This window comes from Octopus bimaculoides, chromosome 11 (genome assembly GCF_046866305.1).
Source record: "Octopus bimaculoides isolate indiv1 chromosome 11, ASM4686630v1, whole genome shotgun sequence".
NCBI classification, from domain to species: domain Eukaryota; kingdom Metazoa; phylum Mollusca; class Cephalopoda; order Octopoda; family Octopodidae; genus Octopus; species Octopus bimaculoides.
In genome coordinates, this window is record NC_142938.1 from 18,282,322 (window position 1) to 18,309,917 (window position 27,596).

The 27,596-nt window shown below is 35.5% G+C and overlaps 2 protein-coding genes across 2 annotated transcripts in view; one reads left to right on the plus strand and one right to left on the minus strand.

Moving 5' to 3' along the window:
- The window catches only part of LOC106875220 (uncharacterized), a 52,509-nt gene extending 34,240 nt beyond the window's left edge, over positions 1 to 18,269 (plus strand). Inside the window, exons 2-8 of the mRNA XM_089359601.1 lie at positions 433 to 643; positions 2,442 to 2,483; positions 4,997 to 5,038; positions 5,965 to 6,117; positions 10,234 to 10,348; positions 14,696 to 14,804; positions 18,174 to 18,269. Of these exons, the coding sequence (XP_089215727.1) occupies positions 433 to 643; positions 2,442 to 2,483; positions 4,997 to 5,038; positions 5,965 to 6,117; positions 10,234 to 10,348; positions 14,696 to 14,744 (612 nt within the window). The 3' untranslated portion in view covers positions 14,745 to 14,804; positions 18,174 to 18,269. The remainder of the gene's footprint in view (positions 1 to 432; positions 644 to 2,441; positions 2,484 to 4,996; positions 5,039 to 5,964; positions 6,118 to 10,233; positions 10,349 to 14,695; positions 14,805 to 18,173) is intronic.
- A 3,158-nt stretch (positions 18,270 to 21,427) lies between these two features.
- On the minus strand, positions 21,428 to 27,517 carry LOC106881386 (TBC1 domain family member 19). Its single transcript, XM_014931760.3, has one exon. The coding sequence runs from the start codon at positions 26,449 to 26,451 to the stop codon at positions 24,886 to 24,888; it is 1,566 nt and encodes a 521-aa protein (XP_014787246.1). The 5' UTR covers positions 26,452 to 27,517; the 3' UTR covers positions 21,428 to 24,885.
- Positions 27,518 to 27,596: the final 79 nt, after the last annotated feature.

Genomic DNA, 27,596 nt, shown 5'->3' on the forward strand with positions numbered 1-27,596 from the left:
TTTGAAGGCGCATGGATGCCGCCCAAAAGGAATTTTCTCTGATGACGACATTTAGATAATAGTATCTGGTAAAGGGATATCGCTGGCTGTTTGCACAGCTTCGCCATTTCGATTAGGCAAAGCATGAAGTTTCGGGATACCTGTATTTTGGTGCGGCTTTTCTAGTAACGGTTCATATGATTCGAGGACATTCCTGTTCTTGGTCTCTGAATTTCCAGATACACTTTGGAAAAGATGTAGTGTTTTTCCTTATCCTTTGAACTGAATGCGTGTAGGTGCTAGTGATAACTGTGTTTGAAATGAAATTTCCAGGTCATTGCTTTTGATACTGTCCAAGGACATCATAGAAGTCTTGTTTCTTTTATACCAATCTACCAGGCTGTTAACATTCTATTTTATAGTCATCATTCATTTGTTGTTTCTTTCATACAGATCGATTACGATTACCAAGGAGATTCTCCTAAAGAAGAAGACACTTCAAGTTCACAAGAAGCTTGTCCGTCGGTACCAAAAACCTTCTCACAATCTGCCTGCCAACAGTCTCAATGCAAGACAGACCAGGACTGCAACAACAACAAGCACAAACGTTGCTGTTTTAATGGTTGCATCTACACATGTACGCAACCAATCGATGAGCCTGCTTGTGAGTGTCAAATTTTTCCACTTTTTAAGAAATAATTTTAATACACCCTTCTTCACATAAGATTGAGGAGTTCGTCTAGTTCTCCTCTTATTATGACTTTAATAACTGTTTTTTTTTAATTTAGACACGATGTCAGTAGTTTCAAGACACTTGCCCAAGGTGCCACGCAGTGGGAATGAACCTGGAACCATGTAGTTGGTAAGCAAGCTGCTTACCACACAGCCACTCCTGCGCCTATGTGTACATCTTTCTTATAACCTTCCTAAAAAAAACAGCAAACTCTGGTTGAACAGACGATTTTATAACAAAAATGTTTCAAAACGAATGTAAAAGAACGAAATGTAACATTTCTCCTTCTTTTTGAGGCTTAGAATGAAATGGGGGCAGTGGGCATGAATGATTCTTCGCAGGTCCCTTCAACACTGATAGCACTGATATGGTTGATGTTACTCTTTAACATCTGTAAATCGACATCTGCTGGATAAAGAAAATAATAAAAAAAGATAGGAAAATGAAAAAAAAAAAAAAAAGAAAGAGGCGAAAACATGGGCGGTAATAGGAAATTCTAGAGGGCATATGTTCTAAGGAGGGAGAATTAAGTATATTGATTAGTGCATGGCCCGAAAGAAGGTGGGACAGACACTGTATGGATGAAAGAAGAGACGGTTGTGCTGAGGGACCTGGTGGGCGGTTGTATGTAACATAACGGGTTCTGAAGAGCGGCGGCCATTGTTGTAGCTATAGCCACCACCACCACCGCCATCATCATCACCACTACTACCATTTTTTATAAGCACCTCTCTTCATCTCTCTCGTCAATTCTATATCTTTATTCCTCTCTATCGCTTTGATTATCCCTCTGCCTCTATCTATCTATCTATCTATCTATCTATCTATCTATCTATCTATCGGTGGAAGTGCAATGGCCCAGTGGTTAGGGCAGCGGACTCGCAGTCGTAGGATCACGGTTTCGATTCCCAGACCGGGCATTGTGAGTGTTTATTGAGCAAAAACACCTAAAGTTCCACGAGGCTCCGGCAGGGGATGGTGGCGAACCCTGCTGTACTCTTTCACCACAACTTTCTCTCACTCTTACTTCCTGTTTCTGTTGTGCCTGTAATTCAAAGGGTCGGCCTTGTCACACTGTGTCACGCTGAATATCCCCGAGAACTACGTTAAGGGTACACGTGTCTGTGGAGTGCTCTGCCACTTGCACGTTAATTTCGCGAGCAGGCTGTTCCGTTGATCGGATCAACTGGAACCCTCGACGCCGTAAGCGACGGACTGCCAACAACTATCTATCTATCTATTTCTATCTGTACATCTCTCACTATCTATTTTGTGAAGGCGCATGGCTTAGTGGTTAGGGATATTTGACTCACGATTGTAAGGTCCTGAGTTCGATTCCCGGCGGTGCGTTGTGTCCTTGACAAGACACTTTATTACACGTTGCTCAGCCAGTAAGAATGAGTAGTGCCTGCATTTCAAAGCAAGGGCCAGCCTTGTCGCATTCTGTGTCGCGCTGAATTTCCTTGAGAACTACGTTAAGGGTACGTTAAGGGTACGTTAAGGGTACGTATGTCTGAGGAGTGCTCAGTCACTTGCACGTTAATTCACGAGCCGGCTGTTCTGTTGATCGGATCAATTGGAACCCTCGTCGTCGTGACCGACGGAGTTCCAGTACTATATATTTATATCCTTATCTCTTAATCTATTTCTCTTTTTATATCTACTACAAACAACAGCAACTACTACAGTATAGTAATATTCTAACATGAGTTTTACAATATCTTTACAGTGATTGATTGGCGTGTAGCTCCGCGGAGGATTGTGAAGTCAGGTAAAACACCATTTTTCATTTTCTTGGTGGCATGGGCAACAGCATAATTGATGGAGACACAGACAGTCACACACACACACACACACACACGTTGAGAATGAGTCAAGAACATGTGAAAAGAAACAATTATGAGAATTGCATTGCGATAATTATTGCGAGGTGATAATTGATGAAAAATAGGTCGGGGGGGATTGGTTTCAAAATTTAGCACAAGGCCAGCAATTTCGGCGGAGTGGGTAAGTCGATTACATCGACCCTAGTGCTCAGCTAGCACTTATGTTATCGATGCTGAAAAGGTGAAAGTCAAAGCAGACCTCGGCGGAATTTGAACTCAGAACGTAAAGACGGACGAAATGCCGTTAAGCATTTTACCCGGCATGCTGCCGATTCTGCCAGCTCGCCGCCTTCCAGAACGATTAAATCAATTACACATGTCAAATAAACTTTATTTTCATTTACATATTTTCTAAGTTATCTCAATAACCAGCTTTAGTTATTTCAAATACACTTCTCTACAACGACCAGGTTTCATTAGGAAATTAAAATAGTTTCACACTTTCAATTTGAACCAAAATTACAGTGTTGCATTACGAGAGTGACGATGTGTGAATGATGAAAGTAATGTTTCTCTGAATTACTCACATGTGTATTATAATAAAGAAAGCTGCTTATCTGTCTACCAAATAAACTATGTTTTTGACCCAGCAGCTCTTTTTTACAACTAAAATAACCTCAGCAACTAGGCTGGGTCGCACAATTTTGACTGACATTGAACAAAAATTTATATAAGACATTCTATTGTAAAAATTGCCTGGCAATGACAGGCCATTCAGCTAGTATATACATATACATATATATATATATATATATATATATATATATATATATATATATATATATATATATATATATATATATATATATACATACACATGTGTGTATATATATACACACACACACATGCCATAAGTGATGATCACGATGGTCCAGGCTAACCTGGGGCTAAACAACAGTAAATCCTATGATGGATGGCGCTTAGACGTTTATGTTGCACTGTCTCAACGATTCAATTCATCTTAGCTATAAATAGCTGATGCAGCAAGGTGTTGATACAGTTCGCTGCTGTAAGCAATGGCAGCACTGTATAGTTGCTGGGTGTTTCTTGTATCTGTTATATAGGACAAATAAATCTCCTCTCTTTTGATAACACATCGATCTTTCATGGGTACCATTCCTCGTGAAAAGCATTGTGAGCTAAGAAGCCACTTGTCAGTTTTACAGTTCTGCCATGTTGAGTAAGGCGTGTCTTCTTCACTGTTCACATCGTTTTATATTTTACTGTATCCCACATTGCAAAAGACAACTGTCCAAAGTTTAACGCAGTAGGATTGAACCCAAAATTACATGGTTGTTACGAGGTAAACTTCTTAACCACACAGCCATGGGTCTAACGTATATTGGGGCATCACAAACAGCTGAGTAGGCTCTCTCTCAGTGGCTTTTTTTCCTTTGCTGTTCCCAAATAGGTGCAGGCATGGCTGTATGGAAAAAAAAAAATTGCTTTCCATCTACATGACTTCAGGTTCAGTCCCACTACGTGGTACCTTGGGCAAGTGTTTTCTACTATAGCCCTGGGCTGACCAAAGCTTTGTGAGTAGACCTGGAAGATCAAACTGAAAGAAGCATATTGTATGTATGTATGTACGTATGTATGTATGTATGTATGTATGTATGTATGTATGTATGTATGTATGTATGTATGTATGTTTGCTTCCCTATACATTAGCGGTTCGGCAAAACAGAATGATAGAATAAGTACGAGACTTTAAAGAAATAAGTTCTGAAGTTGATTTGACTAAAACCTTTCCCAAAGATGGCTGCAGTCCAATGACTGAAACAAGTGAAAGATGAAAGATTTGTTCGACTGTTAAGCTAGTTAAGTATGGAAGTACAGTCACTGGACTCATCTGGAGATGATGGGAAATGAACTCACGACTCCTGAAATTAACGCAGAGTTCAAAAAATATTTTCTTTTTTCACTGCTTGAATCTGGAGGAAGGGGCTATGCTCATGACCTTTGCAAACTCTCATGCCGTTCATGTTCCCTTTAGACAGGTGAAGGTCAACGTCTCCAGGGAGACATCAACAGGAGAAGACTCCAGAAGGAGGGGCGATGTTCTGGACATAGTAGCTAGTGCAAGGCAGAGGGGCATGAGATTGAGGGGTAGATGCAAGAAAGATTACGAGAGGTAGAAAGTTGAGTGGGTTAGAAGTGCTTGTATGGAGGAAATACAAGAACAGTCAGCTCTGAGAGACAGAGATGATTGTAATAGTAATAAAAAATGTAAAGAGAGGAAACTGTACATCAGAAGCAAAATTTTCTTAGAAATACGATTAGGATGACAACCTGCTGGTTATCTCTCACAACTGGAGGTAAGTAATTAATAAATTGCTATGTATTGACTGAAAGTTTCAGCTTATATTAAAGATTATCTTCAAAAAATATTTTACAGCACCATATTGGTTGATACGAGACCCGGAAACACCAGAACAATGTAAGTAATATTGGAAATAATGACAATGATTATAAACATTTATGTTAATAAGGAAGATGGAGGAGTGGTAGAGATGGTAGAACACCAGATTAAATATCTTTGAGTTTTTAGTTTCCTTCTTCTATGCTCTAATACACACACACACATACACACACACACACACACACACACACACACACACACACACACACACATAACATATAAGCTCTGTGTATTTGCCGGTAGGCTGCGATATAGCATGGTGGAGACTACTCTCTCAAAGCGCCATGTGTTACGATACCTGAAAGTCAAGGACTGGTGAGATAACTCACCCCAGATCTCATTCAGGAGTGATGGACATCGATGTTTTGCCATATTTGTGGCTTATCAACATCACGTACCAGAACAGGATCGAAGATGAATCATATCACCAGTCTGCAACTTATATGTATATAGCGTGAAAACTACATGTGGGTATGTCCGAACAATGCATCGTAAGGATAAATTTAAACATGAAGAAGAAACAGTGCTAGTGTAATAACGTTATCGACCATACATACTTAACGTATATGCTTTGTGTATTTGCTGGTCGGCTGCGATTTGGCATGGTGAAGTCTACTCTCTCAAAGTGCCGGGTGTTAAAACACCTGAAAGTCATGGACAGGTGAGATAACTCACCTCATATTGGGTATATGATGTTGATAAGCCACAAAAATTGGCAGAAACCAGTATGTTTTGAAAGTTATAATTCTCTAGTTACTCGTGCATTTTCACCGTTCCAAGAATTTTTGGTTCGATATTTGATTTATTAACGGTTGCTTTTTCTAAAATTCTTTTTCTTTTTTACATATTTTTTAATCTGCATTTCATTCCTGTATATTTTGTATAGTTATAGCAAGTCTCTGACTGATTTTCTTGTTTACTCTGTTTCTCTTTTGCTGTTTTAGACCAATCCTGTAGCACATCAAAGGTACTAGATGATGGAGACCCTCTTCTGTGTCCAGACGGATACGTATGTCACATCGTTACACCAGAAAACCACGAACAGAACATTCCAAACCGAGGCTGGTGTGTTAAAGAAAAGGACGACAGAAACCATAGTAAGTATATGACAAATTGAGTTATATGTATGAAGTACACACACAAAAGTAGGTTGTTCCGAAAGCAATCTGAAAGTAGGTGTAACTTTTTTTATTAACTGGCATATGTCATTCAAATTCCACATATTGATAGACTAACTCTTCCTCTATAGTAACTTTTCTTCCTGTTCCTCTTCAATGTAAGCTATTTGACCATTGAGCAAATTAAAGAGCTGCCTATTGAAACCATTTTGAACCATATGCGCAGGAGTGGCTGTGTGATAAGTAGCTTGCTTACCGACCACATGATTCCGGGTTCAGTCCCACTGCGTGGCACCTTGGGCAAGTGTCTTCTACTATAGCCTCGCGCCGACCAAAGCCTTGTGAGTGGATTTGGTAGCCGGAAACTGAAAGAAGCCCGTCGTATATATGTATATGTTTGTGTGTTTGTGTGTCTGTGTTTGTCCCACCAACATCGCTTGACAATCGATGCTGGTGTGTTTACGTCCCCGTAACTTAGCGGTTCGGCAAAAGAGACCGATAGAATAAATACTAGGCTTACAAAGAATAAGTCCTGAGGTCGATTTGCTCGACTAAAGGCGGTGCTCCAGCATGGCCGCAGTCACATGCCTGAAACAAGTAAAAAAGTAAAAGAGTATATACTCGGTTAGCCCAAGGTATTCTCTCTTTTCCCTTCTGCACGTTTAATTTGTCTCTACTGAGGAAGGTGGTGTTGAGCATCCTGCTCAAATGGTAATGTGAAAAGGTTGTGTAAACATACACGGATGAAGTCACCGTGGTGGTGTCGGACATCACAAAAACCGAGAGAGTTCGAAGAGTGCTGAAAGGAATATGACGTGGTAACAAAATACTTAGCAACATTTCGTTGGTCCTTACATTCTGAATTCAAATTCTGCCAAGTTCAAGTTTGCCTTTCATCCTTTTGGGTGTCGATAAATTAAGTACCAGTTGCATACTGGGGTCAATCTAATCGACTGGCCCCCTCCCCCAAAATTTTAGGCCTTGTGCCTATAGTAGAAAGGATTATTACTATTATTATTAATCACAATCAAAATCAAAATCAAATTCGATGACAGCACCGCATGACTGGCATCTGTGCCAGTGGAGCACTAAGAGCACCATCCAAGCGTGATCGTTGCCACAGCAGCTGATTGGCTTCCATGCAGGTGGCACGTAAAAAAATACCATTCGAGCGTGATCGTTACCAGCGTCGCCTTACTGGCACTTGTGCCGGTGGCACATGAAAAAAAAAAAAAAATTCGAGCAAGGTCGTTGCCAGCGCCGCTGGACTGGCTCCTGTGCAGGTGACATGTAAAAAGCACCATTTAAGCATGGCCGATGCCAGTACCACCTGACTGGCCCTCGTGCCGGTGGCATGTAAAAGCACCCACTACACTCTCAGAGTGGTTGGCATTAGGATGGGCATCCGACTCTAGAAACACTGCCAGATCAGATTGGAGTCTAGTGCAGCCATCTGGTTCGCCAGTCCTCAGTCAAACCATCCAACCCATGCCAGCATGGAAAGCGGACGTTAAACGATGATTATTATTATTATTATTATTGTTATTATTATTATTATTATTATTATTATTATTATTATTATTATTATTATTATTATTATTGTTAACGTTATTATTATTATTATTGTTAACGTTATTATTATTATTATCGTTATTATTATTATTATTATTATTATTATTATTGTTATTATTATTATTATTATTAATATTATTATTATTATTATTTAATAATAATATTATTATTGTTAACGTTATTATTATTATTATTATTATCGTTATTATTATTATTATTATTATTGTTATTACTATTATTATTATTATTAGTTATTATTATTGTTATTATTATTATTATTATTATTATTATTATTATTATTATTATTATTATTATCATTTGTCTTCATACAGAAACATATGTTTACCATCTGTTTAATCAATAAGCTTGAGAATTTAGAGTGCTGGAATATGGTAGGGAACAAAGAAAAAAAAAATTTTAATCAAACCAAAAAAGAAAACATGTGAGCAAAACCAAGAAATGCTTGAAATCTGTTAAATCAGTTTGGAAGTGGGACAGTAAACATACCGACTATGCAGCTGCAATGTCGTTCTTGTTGCTGTTGTTGTTGTTGTCACTGGTCAAATTTCAGAGGAGGAAACTTGTATTTCCAATTAGAGGTTGAATGTTTATTAATTTATCATTTTTATGTAATTTAAAAAAAAAAAAGTATGAAATGGAATGTGTGCGTATGTATGTATGTATGTATGTATGTATGTATGTATGTATGTATGTGTGTATGTATGTATGTATGTATGTATGTATGTATGTGTGTATATATGTGCATTTGCATGACTGCATGTGTATATGAATAACTGAATGCATATTTTGTGTGTGTGTGTGTGTGTGTGTTTATTTGTGTGTGCATACATACGTGTATACATTTCTATACAAATGCATATACAAACATGTACATTCATATACATATGAATATATGTATGTATATATGTATGTATATGTATATATATATATATATGTATATATATTATATATATACACATATATGTATTTATATATACATATATATATACATATATATATATATATATATGTATATATATATGCATATGCATATATATACATATGTATATATACACACACACACACACACACACATATATATATATATACATATACATATCTGTATATATTACACACACACACACACACACACACACACACACACACACACACACATATATAAAAATGGAAGTGTATTTTTACAATGTTTACAAATAACACGGAAATTAACACGGAAATTAATGAATACTTACCAAGGTAGCAAAAATTCACACAAGTACCAAGGATGTAACAGTCTACTTATAAAGGTAGAAAGTCCAGGTTTTGGTGAAATGTTTTTGTATTACATAGATAAATAAATAAATGGAGTTAAACGCAGGTGTTATTCAAATCTTTTTACTTCCAACATATGCTCCGAAGAAAACATTGGTATTATTCCAGAAGGAATAAAATGATGTAAAACAATGCAATCTTCTCATCAGGGAAAGAAAGAAACCAAACACATCAGTAAGACATTTTAACACATGACTGTGTATATGATGATGATGGGAACACTGGCACGTTCTTTTTAAAAAAACAGTCAATAGATATAACGTCAAAGGCAGTTTATAGAAAGAGAAGGAGGAGAAAGAAAGAAATTAACAGAAAACTAATAGTGGAGAGATACAGAGCAATAGGTGAATAGAAATAGAGCTTAAAGGCTTGGAAGTAGATATATTTAGTGGAAGTGAATTGTAAGAAGACAGTTAAAGGTCAAATTTTATAGAATGGTAGAAATTACTTGTAGGAACTAAAGGTATGTTTTTACCAATGTTTGCAATGATAAACATGTTTACAAAAGAATTCTCTTAGAACAGGATGAAATACATTTCATCGTTACAAAGTGGACAGAAAGATTTACCTTTATCATACGGAAATGATTAAGATAGAATATTCCATTCCAAATAAAATAGTTTATTGTAACCCTTTAGACACCTAATTAATTTACTATTCCCAGTATTATTATGTTTATTGATATGTCTAAATGTAGACTAATGATTAGAAATTCTTTTGGACAACTGAGATGAAGAACTACCTATATAAAAAAAGAAAATGTAAGGGAAGAATGCAAGAAAGAGGAAACAGAGAAGAGAGAAAAGATGGCAGTAAACATGAAGGAAGCCTAATGTGAAGCAAATTCAAATATCCATTCATTTGTATAATTTTAGTGAAGTCATGGCTTGGTGTCCAAGTTTCATAACAGATGGTTCTTGAAGTGCCTGCATTTCAAAATATCTCTGATCTGGTGTTTAAATACAAGTGCATCTTATTCTTGGTTTTGAGAATTTTACTCTTTCTGCTATGCATAGATCATACCTTTTCTTTCAATTTTTGTCGGGGTTAGATCTAAACCAACAAAAATGGAAGCAAAATATGAATACATAAGCATTGTATTTTGGCTGATGTGAAAACTTTTAGTTAGCATGCTATGCTATTAATCCTGTTGAATTAATAATGATACTTTTTTTTTTGTCTTTGAATCAGTGAAAGATTATGAACAAAGAGAACAAAAAACAAAACATATAGACCCAACCTCTTGTTATGAAGATTCCATAGTTTTCTTAAATGGAGCATCTGTACACTATAAAGGAAAATGGTGGTAAGTAGCATTCATACTCCTCCAGCAACAATACTTGATCTTTTTATAGAAGGTATAATAAAAAACAAAAATCACAAGCTATGACCACCTTCAAAAGCTGTACCCATGTGCAACATTTTAGCTTCCTAAATGCAAAACAATTGTCTACAACTTGGAACAGATATTCATCATCATTATTTAATGTCTATTTCCCATGCTGGCATGAGCTGGATGGTTCAACAGGTGAACCAAAGGACTGTGCCAAGGTTCAATATTGGCATGATTTCTATGGCTGGATGTTCTAATGCCAAATTCTTGTTTTTTTTTAATGCTTTTATGATTACAAGAAGTTGGGTAAACAGTCTTCACCTGTTTGATACAAATCCACCTGAGACTACCTCTGATTCTATGTTACAAGCTTATTTTAAAGTGATCTAAATTAACCCCTCCCTCTACTTCCATCAAAATTTCATGTTAATTTATGTTCCAAACACTGATTAATAACAACAGAATTATTTTACTAAAATTAATTGAAACAAAAGCAATGCATTTTAACAGAAATGTGGTAACAAAAGGGGTTAAAGTCTCTCAGTAAAGACAAACACAGGCTTCACTGAACAATCCTTTTACTGGTTTAGTCAAGTACTCCAAAACTGAAGAGATTTGTCCTCATCATCATCATTGTTTTAATGTACACTTTTTTTAATTCTTGTAAAGGTCAAACAGTTTATTGAGTCAGATTTTCTATGGCTAGATACCCTTCCGGTTGCCAACCCTTACTTGTTTCCAAGTAATGGAATATTTCCTCATGGCCTGAGATGCTTCCACAGAATATTGGAAACGAATGACACTGCTTGTATGACAGTGATACTCATTTACAACTATCACATGATATCAAGACAAGGAGACACAAACATATGCACAACTCACACACGCATACACATAACATAAACACATAAATACACACACACAAAAGCATATAAATACACACACACACACACATATGCGACAGGCTTCTTTCCATTTCCGTCTACTAACCAAAACCACTTACAAAGCTTTGGTCAGTCCAAGGCTGACTGTAGCAGAAAGCAACTTGACCAAGATTCTGGACAGATGAATTGAACCTGAAACCATGTGGTTGGGAAGCAAACTTCTCAACCACACAGCTACATCTGTGCCTGACATTTATAATTCATATTCCATTATCATTTAAAACATATTTTTCTCCATGACCATCTGTTTCGTTTCAAAGAAACAAACTGAATAGATTCAACTTTTGGTAAAGAGAGAAGCTTACATTCATTCAGCAATTTAAATGTATGGCTTAGCTAGGATGAAGAAAAAAGTGCAGCTGACCTTGTAAACACACTAAAAATAGAGAGTCTGACACTGTTTAACCCTTTAGTGTTCAGATTAATCTGTTAAATGTAATACTTTTTTCACTCAAATTGTTTTGAATTAATCATGCATTATCTTACAGCTTTGAAATTTCGATGGTGAGACAGTTTATTCTCAGAATGTCATTGTAAGTTAAGTGTGAGAGGCTAGATATGGCCAGTTTGAATGTAAATCATGTATTATATTTGGGCCGGATATGGCCGGCTTAAACACCAAAGGGTTAAACATTGTAAAAGTTTAAGTCTGGAATAATATTCCTGAGGATTTGAAGTTCTGGTTGATGATGGGTTGGATATAATGATTAGTATTGGTGCTGGGGTGGCTGGGTGGTAATCAATAGTGTGGTTGACGGTGAGCTTGGGTCGACATGCTCTGCAACTATAACTCAGAAATCTTGATATCATTTGTAGTAGTGGTAGAATAGATAGAGAGATGTGAGACCACATGTGGGACAAGGGTTAAAGTGTGTTGCTAAGTGGGGTTTTTATCCTTTTAAAAAGAAATTACACAATATAGGTGCAGGAGTGGCTGTGTGGTAAGTAGCTTGCTTACCAATCACATGGTTCCGGGTTCAGTCCCACTGCGTGGCATCTTGGGCAAGTGTCTTCTACTATAGCCTTGGGCCGACCAAAGCCTTGTGAGTAGATATGGTAGACGGAAACTGAAAGAAGCCCGTCATATATATGTATATATATGTGTGTGTGTGTGTGTGTTTGTGTGTCTGTGTTTGTCCCCCTAGTATTGCTTGACAACCGATGCTAGTGTACTTATGTCCCCATCACTTAGCGGTTCGGCAAAAGAGACCGATAGAATAAGTACTAGGCTTACAAAGAATAAGTCCCGGGGTCGATTTGCTCAACTAAAGGCGGTGCTCCAGCATGGCCACAGTCAAATGACTGAAACAAGTAAAAGAGTAAAAGAGTAATAAATCTTTGTAAAAGGATCACAGTTAAAGATGGGAAATGGTGATGGTAGAGTGTGTTTGCCATGATTACAAATATATCATTCTTTTCTCCTTAAAGTATAAAATTTCTTCCTCTTCCATTTCTCTAAGAAAAGTTGAACAAATAAAATAAACAAATGAATGAAAAATAGAAATAATAAAAATAATCACACAAAATAAGTCTTTTGAAGTTTTGTTTTTAATATTATTAATTTAAGGCCATCTGTTCTTATGTTCTGAGTTCAAATGCTAATGAGGTTGACTTTGCCTTTTATCTTTTTGGGGTTGGTAAAGTAAGTACCAGATGAGTATTGAGGTCGATGTAATTGATTTACCCCTATCCCAAAATTACTGGCCTTGTGCCAAAATTTTAAACCGATATTATTAAGTAAGATGGTGACCCGGTAGAATTGTTGTGTTGGACAAAATGCTTGTAAAATTCTGGTTCTTTACATTCTTAGTTCAAATTGCACCGAAGTCAACTTTCCTTTTCATCCTATCAGGATTGATAAAAGAACCAGTTAAGTTCTGGTTGTTGATGTAAATAATTTGCCCACTTTCCTCAAAATTGCCAGCCTTGTGTGAAAATTAGACAGAAGTATTGAAGGTGCCAAGCTGGCAGAATCTTTAGAGCATCAGACAAAATGCTTAGCTCCATTTTTTTTTTTTTACTTTTCATGTTCTGAATTCAAATACCACCGAGTTCAACTTCACCTTTCATCCTTTCAGGATTGATAAAATAAGCACCAGTCATGTACTGGAGTCAATATAAACAGCAATTTGCATTGGACAAAACACATTGCTAAAATTGCCAAGAAGGCTGAGGGTGTCTTGGCATCACTTATCAAGTCCTTTGTGAGCCGCTCTCCGGCTATCTATCTGAGGCTTTATATAGCTATGGTGCAGCCTCACCTGGAATTTGCGTCTCCAGTCTCGAACCCCTATCTTGCCCAGGATATTTATCGTCTGGAAACCGTTCAGCGATGTGCAACCAAGAGAATACCCTCTATCAGGTATTTGCCATATTCTGAATGCCTTTCTTCCCTGAGCATGGATACATTGAAACTCTGACGTCTGGCAGCTGCCCATAAAGTTATCAACCATCTTACTCACAATAGCTCTGAGCACCTTTTCAAATTCCACCTGTCTAACACCCGTGGACATGTTTACAAAGTCAGAAAACAGCACAGCTCCTATGACTTTTGGAAACACTTTTTCACGCTAAGAGTTGTTGAAGTATGAAACAAACTGCCGGTATCAGTTGTTAGTTGTCTGAGCACTGCATTCTTCAAAACTTCCATGCTTCCTGAGATTCGCCGACACTACACCTGATTTTCTCCCCTCCATACACACACAAGCATGTATCTGACTTATACACTGTTCACTTTCCAGATATTTGTACAATACTGCATATGCTTTATGCGCACTTTTGACAAGTTGTAGTGCACCTGAGCACTGTATACAATAATTTCATTATTATAATTGACTTGCCCTTCCTCTCAAAATTATTGGTCTTGTGCCAAAATTAGAAAGAAGTACTAAAGGTGCTAAGCTGGCAGGATAACTGATTATGTGAACATTGTTGGAAAACAATTGTTCGAAAACAATTATTTGAAAAACATTTATTTGAATGGAAAATTGTATGAAAGAAAATTATTCAAAAGGACAATTATATGAAATGTTAATTATTCTAAATTTTTCATTTTATTTAAACAAAAATGATAAAATTAAAAATCAAGTACACAAATGGTATTTATTTCAAATAACTGTTTTTCGAATAATTGTTTCAAACAATTTTCATGATACGGAATCATCAGAGTATTGGACAAAATGCTTAGTAGTATTTCTTCGAGCCCTTTACTGACTTCAAATATTGCTTTCATCCTTTCAGATTCCATAAAGTACCGATGAAGTTCTGGGGTTGATGTAATCAACTTACCTGCTCCCATGAAGTTGCTGGCCTTGTGCCAATATTTGAAATCATTATTATTTATTTATTTATTTATTCATTCACTTTCCATTTTCAGTAACTGTATTGAAGGAAAACTGACTTGTAAGAGAAAACGTAGGACATGACCTCTTGACCTGATCATGTGATGGAACTGCCTAACCTCAGAACTCTCCAAATTACTCAATGTAAGTGAAAATATTTTCATGCAAGATTTCTTTCTTAAAGATAAATATTAGCTAAACCATGGTCATGGCTTGGAGAGTTGGTAACAGAGTAAAAATGATTTAATTTCTACACACATAAACACAAACATTATATATATATATAAATATATATATATATATATATATATATATATATATGTATGTATGTATGTATGTATGTATGTATGTATGTATGTATGTATGTATGTATGTATGTATATATATATATTTCTATAGGTGTAAGAGTGGCTGTGTGGTAAGTAGCTTGGTTACCAACCACATGGTTCCGGATTCAGTCTCACTGCATGGCACCTTGGGCAAATGTCTTCTGCTATTGCCTTGGGCTGACCAAAGCCTTGTGAGTGGATTTGGTAGACGGAAACTGAAAGAAGCCCGTCGTATATATGTATATGTATATATATATGTATGTCTGTGTGTGTATATGTTTGTGTGGATCAACTTCGTTTCTACATAATTTTGTTGAAAATACATGTTCTAAAATCACATTTTGCAGAGATACGTTTTGGAGAGAGTAGGTTACAGTTATGTTGATAAAAATACTGATAAATTCAACCGAGCTTCAAATCATTCCTTTCCTAACTTCGATTTCTTATGGCTCTTTCAAATGTATACATTTAAAAAGAAATTTGGCAGAGATAAATTTTCAGAAGTAGGGAGTATAGAATTTTGACAGAGAGGCATTTTACCCCGAAATTTTTATCAACATAAACATAAACTATACCTTCGAAAGCGTATCTCTTATAAAATTTCGCTAACAAATATGTATTTTAAAGAAAGTTACAAAGGAACATTCGGCGGGATGGGGATAGAATAATTCCCAAATTCAGCAAATTAGTTTATTTTTAATTTGACAATGTAATCGTAATTGTAAACGTATTTTTGCAAAATTTTATTCAAAAACATGCATTTTAAAGACTTATATATATAGCAATGAGGAAACGAAGTTGAAGAGTAGGTATCAAACTAAAGTCATGTCGATATCTGATGTTAAAGAGATTTCTATTAATTATTTCTAACATCATTTACCAGATAGAAATAGTTGGAAGGAAAAATAAAGGAAAATATTATAGATCAGCCGTAAATTGCAAAATGGATCATAAGAATGACTCGGTGATCTTACTATAAATCGAAAATAAAACTTAGATTTATAAGGCAATTGAAAGATTTCAAAGTTGGGGTGGTATGGATATATAGCCGACAAGATGGATCCAAGAACTCAGTTGGCTCCTATTTTAGCGACTCTGCAAGGATAAAAGATAAAGATGGTCTGAATGGTATTTGAACTCAGAACGTTAAAGTATGCAATTAAATATCGCAAGATATTGTATTCGTTATTTGAGTGATTCTGACGATAACGATCTAAAAAAAAAAAAAAAATTTAATAGTATCATCTTGAATGGGGCATAACTCGTACTTACAAGGGAGACAACTTTCTCGCTATTTGATAAATCATGAAAAGATACAATTCAATAGGCGTTATTATTATTATTATATGAATTATTTAGTTGTTATTGAGTGACTTTAATTAGCTTTGCTTGGGCTGTGTACGAGCTCATTCTTAATCACATCCCTATACACCAACAACTGAGCTTCCGCAGACCCATTCCTGTATATCAATGGACAATATTTGACATCCTAGCTTGAACAAGACATCAAATGAAGCAAAAATTGTTTTAGAGTCATAATTTATTAATGTAAATAAGGAAATGCATATCGTAACTTAAATAAAAATTAAAAAACGGATGAACATTGTTTAGAAATAATACATTTCTAAATCTCTCAGAGAGATTTATGCAATAGAAATACGATGAAGTAGTTGTATGCTGTCAACTTAATGTGACAGTCCCCTGAAGGGAATAATACTACTGTTGGTTAGACCTAGGAAGCGGTGCAGCTTCCTAGGTCTAACCAACAGTATTATTATTTTAATTCAGAAAACACCAGCAGATTTTTCATGCAACTCTGCATTTCCTGGTGGCCCAATTTTTGGAGAAACTGTTCTATGCTAACTCTAGCTTCTGTGAGAAGTCAATCAAATCTCTAAAATATTTAAAAACAGGGAAGACAACCACAGTCATAGGTCTGCTTTAAGGCTAACTTGAGGCTAAAATTACAATAACAACAAAATCTATGCACTTATTAAAATTTGGTGTAATTCATTTACAAGATATATATTAATTGTTTGTTAGTGAAGTTAAATTGCCAGCCATATGGTCATAAGTTCAATATTTACTAATGTTATTGTATTTTTGTCCTGAGCAATGTCTCAAAGTCTCTTTATTCAAGTTTATCAAACTAAAACAAAAAGCAGGCTTGACTTGTGTTTTACAGTTGAGTCCTTGGAGTCAAAACACTTATATGCTGTACTTGGGGTAAAAAAACATTCATTTATTCACAAATAAATAACAAAGAAAATATCACTAAGAATTGTTGTTGGCACTCCGTCGCTTACGACGTCGAGGGTTCCAGTTGATCCGATCAATGGAACAGCCTGCTCGGGAAATTAACGTGCAAGTGGCTGAGCACTCCACAGACACGTGTACCCTTAACGTAGTTCTCGGGGATATTCAGCGTAACACAGAGTGTGACAAGGCTGACCCCTTTGAATTACAGGTACAACAGAAACAGGAAGTAAGAGTGAGAGAAAGTTGTGGTGAAAGAGTACAACAGGGTTCGCCACCATCCCCTGCCGGAGCCTCGTGGAGCTTTAGCTGTTTCCGCTCAATAAACACTCACAACGCCCGGTCTGGGAATCAAAACCGCGATCCTATGACCGCGAGTCCGCTGCCCTAACCACCAGGCCATTGTGCCTCCACTACTAAGAATTAAAAACAGATTGTAAAAAACACAAAACAGAACAAATAAATAAAAAATATATACATCATTCAAGGGCTAAAGGGGATTTCTGTGTATATTAACAATTTTTAATGCTCCCTGTATGATTGTAGCTTGCCAAGTACAACATTCTCTTATGGGCTCACTATGCATTTGCAAGGAACTGTTGCAATACATTACATAACACACCATTAAACAAAATCAATAGAAAAATATTAACAGATGATGTGTCCATACTTGATAAAATTCCCCACAGAAATAGACAATTGATTAAAGAAGCAATATCCATATTGCAACACAAGGTCACAATAAACACACAAATAACACAACATACATCACAAACAAGCATGTTTGTCATGATGTGTAACTCTAATGGGCAATCTACAAATCTGATTACAGGGGTATCTAATGTTCTAAGGGTTAAATTCTTGCTGTAAAGCCATTTAACATAAATTAACACTAACTTTGCTTTCATTATTTTTTTTATCATTTCAGGAAAACAGATTTGTACCAAAAATGTCCATAATGTATATTATAAACTGTTCTGATATTTCCACCAAGAAATTTGTGCAATAAAAGATATTTATAAGAGATTGCTATTTTGTTTTCTTTTCTATGACTGTAAATGCTATAGAACTTAACAGTTATGTGAAATATGTAACCTTTCCTATATGAAATCATTGTTTGGTTTTCTTTATAGGTTACAATTAATTTTTCATTTTATAATCTATTTCTTCTCTCTCCATATGTAAGTATATACTAACATGTATTCATGTGATCCCAACAATGTGAGTACATGCGCGTGCGCACAAACACACACACACACATTGGTACTGCTTCATCAGGGTCCATCTGAAAAAATACCAAATCAGACTGGAACCTGGTGCAGCCCTCCAGCTTACCAGTTCCTTGATTGCGACCATGCTGGAGCAATGGCGGGTTTAATCGAAGAAATCAACCCCAGGACTTATTCTTTGTAAGCCTACTACTTATTCTAATGGTCTCTAAGAACCTCCAAGTTATGGGGACATAAACACACCAGCATCAGCTGTCAAGCAATGGTAGGGGGATAGACACACAAAAATATACATATATATATGTATATATATATATATATATATATATACATACATATATGAATATATATGTGTGTGTGTGTGTGTGTGTATATATGTATATATATATATATGTATGCATACATATATATATATACATATATATATATATATATATATATACATATATATATATATATATATATATATATATATATATATATGTATATATATATATATATACATACATACATACATATATATATATATATATATATATGACAAGCTTCTTTCAGTTTACATCTACCAAATCCACTCACTAGGCTTTGGTTAGCCTGAGACTATAATAGAAGACACTTGCTCAAGCGGCCACACAGCGAGACTGAACCTGGAACCATGTGGTTTGTAAGCAAGCTACTTACCACACAGCCATTCAGTCATACTTTGTTCCAAACAGCTGTTTTATTAAGATGAATACTATGTAGATGTGCAATTACTTAATTATGACATTTAATTGATTTAAATTAAATTTTACACTTTTGATACCAACTTGTCCAAGACTGATTCCTGGTTCTATGATGCAAAATGTTTGTTGTAAAGAGGTCTAGATTAAAACCTTCCACCAAAACTTCATGTTCTGTTCCCAAACACCAGCTTAATAAAGACCAAGGATTTTTACTACATTCTTTATTATTTCTACAATTAATTTGGAAAAAAGCAGCGTATTTCAACAGAAATGTGGTAACGAAAAGGGTTAAAAACTGTGTTTACCCAAATCATCAGGAATGTTATGTTAATGACGTGTTATTATTTGAGATTTTAATTACCCTGCGCTTATTCTTTGATGTTCTTGCATCAATTCTCACCCCACTTTCTCTTTATATATGTATTTATACATACATATGTACATTCATACATAGATACATACATATGTATGTATATGTAATTATCATAATAAATATTATGAAGCATAAGCTTATTTATACAGTTTCCAGCTTTTAATAATAAACAAAATGTTCAAAGTACTGTACTTAATGAGTTGAGTATCTTTTCTTGTTTGATAATTCAAGCATATGGTGATAAATATACCTAGATGTGTGTTTGTGTGTGTGTGTGTGTGTGTGTGTATCATATATATGTATATATGTAAACACCCACACCCACACCCACACTTTATTGAATTTAGAAACAGGTAGTAAAATGTGCTCAATACATGCAATAGAGTTTAGTAATTTATTTGTAGATGTGGCTTGATTCTCCTACTACTTAGTTTCCTATTTCCATTCTTCACAGCTTTAATAAAATGAATATGTATGTGTGTATATGCATATGTGTGTATATATATATATATATATATATATATATATATATATATCTGTAAAAATATGTGACACTTATTCGGTAGCCATGATAAAACTCCGAGTTTTATCATGGCTACCGAATAAGTGTCACATATTTTTACAGATAAATTCCTCTATTTACATAATATCGAAGTCTCTTTCTTTCTTTTGTTGCCCTTCCTATCAATATATATATATATATATGCATACATAAATGAGAGAAAAACATGAACCATGAATTGGGTAATTCTTTAATTTCATCAGCTACATATATTTCAGCAATTCAGTAATTAGTTAATGACACACTATAAATGTAATTTCCAGAGCATTTACTCCAACCAAACACATCTTCAGACAGGGTCAAAATACCTTGTTCAAATTTTTCTCTCATTGGAGTTAGTAGCCCACACACTTAACCACTACGCCATATATATTAAAATGATGAAAATAAAAGTAGCTTTATGTCCACTTGTTTATACTTGTATAGACTGGATAGGGTTTTAGAGGCAATGTTTTACAGCCAAATGCCCTTCCTGTTGTCACTTCCTATGTTAAATCATTTGATGATGTAGTAACTTAAAGATGAACAATAAGTTTTGAAATTCTTTTTAAATAAAAGAAGAAACAGAATGTAACAATGAAAACCCCTAGCATAGTAAATTAGCATGTTAAGAAATTATAGCCAGCACTGATTTTTTATGACGTTTTGTAACCAATTATGTTTAATATAACCATCCAGCCCATTAACCATTCACAAAATCATTGCTTAAATAGCCACTAAATATAGCTGTCTAACATTATTGAATATACCAATTTTACATATTAATATGTGAAAAATCAGTGCTGGCAATAACTTCTATAGAAAATCTGTAGAGATAACCTTAACATATGATTTAATACCACTGCTAACACAGCAGGACACAATATTGACTTATAAAGCATTTAATATATTAGGTTGTCCGGAAAGTTCATGCCGATTTTTAAAGGAAAGAAAAAGGTCAATAAATACTTGCCATTACATTTTTAATCAACCAAATATGAACCATTTTGTTGCACAATGCATCTCCATCTTCTCTTTAACTTGAAAATACTCTCTTCCCAGAATTGAGGTGGTTTCATGGCAAATAAGTCAAAAGGTAAGCTACTATAAATCGGCACGAACTTTCCGGACAACCCGATACTTTGCAGTACACTATAGTTGCTTAATGAAATATGGTGTCCCAACAAGTAATAAATAGTAAATTAACATGATCCTGTTGTTCATATTTTTACTGGGCCTGGTCATTAAACCATTGTTGGTAGTACATAATATTAGATAGGATGTGTGTGAAGGTGAGAATGATCACATTAATCATAGGTTTCCATATTTTTTATTATAAGAAACATTTACATTTACACATGTACCATAATTATTTAAATAAAACATTATACATGAGATGGTGAATGTAATAGTTATATCACTTCGTTGTATAAAACAATTTATTTATTTATTTTTTTGATTTGAAAATCATTCATGGTTATTAAAGACAGAATAAGGAGAATGAGAATGAGTGGAAATGCTTTGACACAAAAATACCCAACAAAGTTCTGTGTAGTGACTGGGGGTTGTACAGTGCCAGATGGAACCATCCTATTGATGACTTTGGAATATAACAATATCTGTCAGAGCAACAACCGTTGTCAAAAGGCCGCTTACAACATATATATATATATATATATATATCAACAATATTAAAAATAAGGATTACTCCTAAATAGCGATAGCATTACCTTTAATTCTATAATTATATACTGCCTTTCAAAGACCAACATGTTTCAATTACACCTACTAGTAATCGTTACAATTGCAACCCTACTATAAAACGGTGCAGTCTCTTTAGGGTCTTATCTTGATATCTCTTGCTATGGCCATTTAATGATTTTCTTTTATAAATTCTGCGTTGTATAATGTAGAGCTGATGCAAACAAGCTCTATTTCAAGTTCTTATTGGATAATCATTTTTAGTCCATCATTTCAAAACCTTCCATAGCTTAAATAAAAATTAATCATTTATACTTGGCAAATGTGGATTTCCTCATGTGCAAGCACCTCGATGCATGCTATTGTCTAAAATATATTACATTACCCTTGGATGTGAAAATTCTGTAAAATTCTTCTAAATATAGGTCTATTGGTTCCAGGTCCGTATGGTTTTGCAGTACAAATTAATTCCCATTTAATCATATAGTCCTTATTACTGTCCTTAAAAGACCATTTTAATTTGCTAAGACTTGTTTGGAACCTTCTATTTTTGTCTTTAAATGAACTCAATTTGCCAGTTTCCTCTTGAAAATTAATGATGTCCTACTGATATAAAAGAATTGCTTACCCTCAGCTGTAACTGTGCATCTATACATTACATTTCTAGTCTTACACTTATTTTCCACATAACAGGACACCCATTTAGAGCAATTGCAAAGATAGCCTTTTATATTTCTGTCAGATTTAGTTTCAATTTGATCATTCATTGTAGAATTAAGTTCCTTTCCACCAAGTTCTTTATTACTATTTACTCCTATAGATAATGTTACCTTTGTTCTATTTCTAGCTGGACTCTTATTCGATTTGATGTTATTATTTATGTTAATCGGATGATCTAGAATTAACCTCGAAAAATATTTTTGCCAAATCTCTTTTATTCATTTCCTTGCTTTCAGCCCTGTGCTAATGAAGTGTAATTTGAAGTGGTTTTTAGTCATTGTGCTGTTTCTAAGTATCCTTAATTATAATTATATCTATATAATTATCTATCTATCTATCTATCTATCTATCTATATATATATATATATATATGATGGATTTCTTTCAATTTCCATCTACCAAATTCACTCACAAGGCTTTGGTCAGTCTGGGACTATAGTAGTAGACACATACCCAAGGTACCATGCAGTGGGACTGAACCCCAAACCATGTGGTTAGGAAGCAAACTTCTTAACACACAACCACAACTGCACTTATGTGTGTCTGTGTTTGTGTGTACCGTTGTCTTGACATCATGTACTGATTGTAAGCGGGCTTCACCATCAAATAAGCCATGTTGTTTAATTCCAAGTCTCTCATGAAAACGTGTGTAGCCATAGGGAAAATTACCTTGCTTTGAAACAGGTGAGTGTTAGCGACAGGAAGGGCATCTGGCTGTAAAAAAAAAATCAGCCTCAGCACATTCTGTCTGACTCATGCAAACATGGAAAAGGGAACGTTAAATGAAATGATGATGATGATGATGAACATTTAATATACTTTCTGATATAGGCACAAGGCCTGAAATTTGGGGGGAAGGGGTACTTAGTTTATCAACGCTGAAGAGATGAAAGGAACGTTAGGTCGGAAGAAATGCTGCTAAGCATGTTCCCAACACTCTCCCAACAGCCTCCGAGCATAGCTCAGGTATGTTGTTATCAATTTGTTTAACTGCCTGGGAGTTATGTTAAAGATAGATGCGTCTGAAAATTTCTGCGACTTTTATGCTAATTTAATAAACACGGAATTCAGTTAGACAAGTGGTTCTCAACTATTTTTTGTCTATGGACCTCTTTGATCCCTATTTTACTCTACTGGACCCCCATAGCCACTGGATATTAAAAAAAATTCCATTATTCTTGTTATAATTAAATATTATTTGGAATTGTTTTGTGTATTGTTGAAAAATAACCAATTTATAGCACATAAAGTTTATCACCAAAATATGGTGCCCCAAGAGTCATGAGGACCCCAGTTGAGAATCACTGGACGAACAACTGAATACTCATCGTCGATATAAAGGCCCACGATGGTGCCGATTCGACAGTATTAGAACGGACAACTAAGGGACATAACTACATACTGCTAAGGTATTTAATTTCTTACGTTAGGCACAAGGACAGAAATTTTGTTGTGTTGAGGCAACTGTAGATTATATGAACCCCAGTGTTTCATAGGTACTTCCTTTTATCGACGCCTGATTAATAAAGAGCAAAGTCAATCTAAGCTGGATTTGAACTCAGAACCTAATCAACCAGACCTCGTCGACCAGAGAATGTTTAAACAGACATCACGAAGGGACATAACTCTGTAAGGCGTTTAATCCCAAATAACAACATTATCACATGGCCCTTCTGCTAGAATTCTATAACAATCCCGTTTACATCTTGGATGCTTTAAAGTCTAATGAGTTTAGTGTACATTATTCATCCACAACACGTTTTTAATAAACCCCAGTACTCCTTAAATACTTGTTTGATCCCGCAGAAAGAGTTTGTATCCGCAGCCTTCGGACGCAGTAGTTCCTCTGAAACCGATGAGGTTGATAAGGTCAACAACGTTCCTCTTGAACAGTTACAAAGTGAAGACCACAGGAAAATCATGGACAGGGAACGAATACTGGAAAGACGAAGGTGGGCCCCAGAAGGGTGGAGAAGATCTACGTACTATAGGCGGCGAGAGGAGTGTATTGTGCCTGAATGGAGGTGGTACGAGTGTACCTAGCTCTGAAAAAGCAAGCAGCGCCCCCAGGAACTTTTTCTAGCAGCGATAAGCGCAGAAGTCGATCTGTTGTTGTTTAAACTCACAACGTAGTGTCAGAAGTTCATACTACAAGGGGTGTTTAATATGACTATCTTCCACTTATGTTACTTTATTAATGTTTTAATTCTGACACATACATACTCACATACATGTGTATATGTGTGTGTGTGTGTGTGTGTGCGTGTGTGTATCACATAATCAAAACATGTTATTAACATTCTATGGAAGATCTATCGATGTCTGATTAACTAAGAATTGTTCTACAGAAATTATTTTGAGAACAAGGCCAGCTGTATAAGAGGGATTATTTGTAGTGTCATCAAATCAGCAAAAACTCCTTCAGCAGCTGAAAGACTTTGCACTTTCATTAAATTACTCTTTCGGAAAGAAAATATGGCAGCTGCAAGGACAGCGAGGATCTGCAATGAGTCAAACGCAAGTATACGGTCCCACAATAATAAAACCTGATCGCAAGCAAGACAACCGGAGAAAGCCCTAATTATCCACTTAAAGGCGATTCTCAGCGGTTGGATGCCGTGGAGTTTTAGATGAAAGAAAACCTCTGGTTCCAAAGTCTGCAAAAGTTGTTCGAACAACAGACAAATGGATAAAATGCCTTCTTCGTGAGACGAGATGCAATGGAGTCGGAAGAAAAACCTGGAATACATTTCTCTAAAGATAAAATAAAGTTGCTCTGGCTCACTGTAAAGGTAACAGAATGGAACAACATACATGGAGAAACCATGAAATGGTATAACACCACTGGGAGGAAATATCACAGACAAGTCACTGTTTCCTAGTTTGCCACGAATGTAAGATTTTGGTAAACTGCCGTTGGTTTTGTTATTGCAGGTCAGTAAAATGGTATCACGCAAAAACGGTAAAAGGACTTGATATAATAAGTCTTCGAATACAAAATACTGGTCATCATTGCTCGCCGTCAGTTTAATGTCTTTGTAAAGTAGTTTATCAGTGAGAAGTTCGTGTTTAAACACATAATTTTTCAGTTGTTTATAGTAAACGTAGTCAGTGTTGCTTATATCAAGGCCAAGCATTTGGCTCCAGAGTATCCTTCGTAAGCTGACTGGACATCCTTTCTTGGAATATTCTTGCGAGACTGGAGTTAAGCCGAGAGCGATAACTTTTTTACCGAGTTTTATGTTCTCATTGAAGAAGCTTTCGTTCAGACCATCGATAGTATCGTCAATGCCTATTTGACAATTGTTTATCGAAATCCCACTATAGAATGTTCGCAATTCTGATAGGGTCCTCACTTTCAGCGCAATTTGGATTATACCCCACATACTCATAGGTCCTTCACTGTTCCTGTTGATGTTTTGGTTCTGAATACTTATGATGGCATCAAGGAAGTCTTTTGGTGCATACACAGGACGGATATTCGTTGGTTCACGGATGTTAGTTCCCAGCTCCGTCCATTGGCTCATCAGTTGGTTGATGTCTTTTTGGGGCCTCTTGCGAGCTAAAGATATATTTTGCTCAGTACACATGGCATTCAGACTTTTAACAATTCGTCTCTCCCAATTTTGCTGTGCCTCGTACAAGTAGTCAAGTTGTTCATGCGAAAATGTCTGTAGTTTCTGTTTCGCTGCAAGGTATCCATTTCGTTTCAGGTAATTGTAAACGTAATTACGGAGTGGACGGTCAAATTTCGTGTCTCGAAACTTTTGATATAGAGTTGTTTTGACGTCAGACAAACGGACATTTAGTTTGATGGCTTCTTCTTGAGCTTTCGCCAACATTTCCTTATATAACATGGATGGTTGTAACAAACGGTTAATGTTCTTAGAAATAGTCAACGTTTCTTCTGCGTCCATTTCGAGGTAGATTTTGTCTAGGTACTCCTTAAACTGTATGGACAAAATCTAAGACGACCAGCAGGTGTTTGAAGTACAAGTTGTTAACTGCAGAAAACATTTCAATATTTCTAAGAAATTCAATTTTCAATAATTATTTACAAAAACGCAATTTAAAATTATTCAGTCGAATAAAAATTGTCTTTTTATGATTTCATTTTATGTTCCGAAGGAATAATAAATTCAGTTTTACTCCAGTTACAATAGATTTGTAAATGTTCGTATACGTCTATCTAAAAACCAGCGTTTCAATATTTGAATATAAGGATACTAAATAATCATTGTATACACATTGTATATAATTATGAATAGACGTGTGTGTGTGTTACTTTTCCTTATGTGGGGAAATATACGTTTGCAAAGAAGTGTACACGTCTAAAGGCCGAAATAAGTGAAAAATGAAACGAAGCTTAAAGAACAGCAACGAGAAAATATAATAGACAAATCAATTGTCGTATAAATAAATAATTACAAAAAAAAAAAAAAAAATCAAACGTTAGAATATACTTTAAATATGAAGTCTAACAGAAGCCACTTTACTCACATGTTTCACAACACCGTAACGTTTATTTATTGATCTGAAATAGTCACTCTGCACCCTCCTCTTGCTCTCATGTACATACATACACACACATATATATATATATATATATATTTATATGTATGTATATAATATTTGAAGCTAACGCTTTCAGTTTCAGTCTGGTGGCATGATGGAAGCTACGCAGCGTCGTCACCATAGCAACTGAACGCGATTGGCCGACATAACACTTGCCACATATATACAGATTGGTTACGCAAACAATTACTTCCACCCCGCTTCTTTCTCTCTCTCTGTGCCTCTCTCTATCTCTCTGTGCCTGTCTCTCTCTCTCTCTGCCTGTCTCTCTCTCTCCACCATTTACCTACTTTCGTTTAGCCCCAGGCTGGCATTGATTGAGTAAACCAATTATCGAAAGGGTTTCTAGTCGTGACCATCGCATTTTAATTTTAGTTGTAGCGTATCTAGGGCTGGCTATATTCAATGCGTAGATTTTTCAAGACGTTGGGTGTGTGCTTTGAAGAAGATTTGACAGCTATTTCCAGCAGACAAATGACCGTTAGAG